The sequence below is a fragment of the Volvox carteri genome (assembly GCF_000143455.1).
Source record: "Volvox carteri f. nagariensis unplaced genomic scaffold VOLCAscaffold_705, whole genome shotgun sequence".
Lineage (NCBI taxonomy): Eukaryota > Viridiplantae > Chlorophyta > Chlorophyceae > Chlamydomonadales > Volvocaceae > Volvox > Volvox carteri.
Genome location: NW_003308203.1, coordinates 5,547 through 6,481, shown reverse-complemented (window position 1 = coordinate 6,481; position 935 = coordinate 5,547). Strand labels below are relative to the sequence as shown.

The window sequence follows — 935 nt, the reverse complement described above, 5'->3', positions numbered from 1 at the left end:
TATTCATTTAGTTTACAAAATATAAACCGAGGTTTACGTTTAGAAAGTCATAAACAAAAACTTTCATCTAGACACACAGCGCAATCGCCTATAACAAAGCAAACAATTTTACGCAAACGTAAAAATATTGTTAATACTGGTGATCGTGAAAAAACAAATCAAGCTTTTGATACTAAATTATTAGAGCAATTATTATCAAATAATTTAGATGGTCCTAGTGGTTTATTTCCTGGTGAAATCGTTGATATTGATTTTGTTGAAAATATTAATATTTTCTTATTTAAAACATCAAGCTTTGAATCATTAAATGCTCAAAAACAAACTACATTTGCTATTGAACCTATCAAATATGAACCTATTGTTTTAGGGATTACACGAGCTTCGCTAGAAGTTGAAAGCTTCTTATCAGCAGCAAGTTTCCAACAAACAACTCGTGTTTTAAGTCAAGCAGCTTTATACAAGAAAAAAGATTTTTTAAAAGGTTTAAAAGAAAACATTATTATAGGTAATTTAATTCCAGCAGGTACGGGATATTTATCGAGTCTTAATCTAACTTAAATTATATGGGGGCTACGTCGTTAAATTTGTAGGGGGTCCAAATTTGCTTCCCCGAAGGGGACAGCCAAGTGCAAGTCTTACAAAGCCAGCTCGTGGAACTTCCGCTCTGCCAAAGTTAGGCCCATAAATAGGCTTAACGATAGCTCCGTCGTGACTACATTAATTTCAGGCCCCCTGGCTCANACGTGTAAGTAGTACTTTTTTTTTCCTTGGGGTTCATCCCCCTTCAAGATTCTAGTGGCTTATGGTAAACTATCGGCCTCGTTCTCTCATAACATAAATTCGAGCCAAGGGCCCTGTAATTTATGTAGTCACGGCGGAGCTTTAACGTAGTAGATTACGACCGAAGACTATTTTCTGGCCTAAGGCCGGATCGT

General features: G+C 36.0%; 1 protein-coding gene across 1 annotated transcript; it reads left to right on the top strand.

The window, feature by feature from the left end:
* Nucleotides 1-210: 210 nt before the first annotated feature.
* On the top strand, nucleotides 211-558 carry VOLCADRAFT_71780 (uncharacterized protein; the record flags this gene model as incomplete). Its single annotated transcript, XM_002959754.1, has 1 exon — nucleotides 211-558. A coding segment is annotated over one exon (348 nt), but the record flags the coding sequence as incomplete, so codon positions are not given.
* Between the last annotated feature and the right edge of the window lie 377 nt (nucleotides 559-935).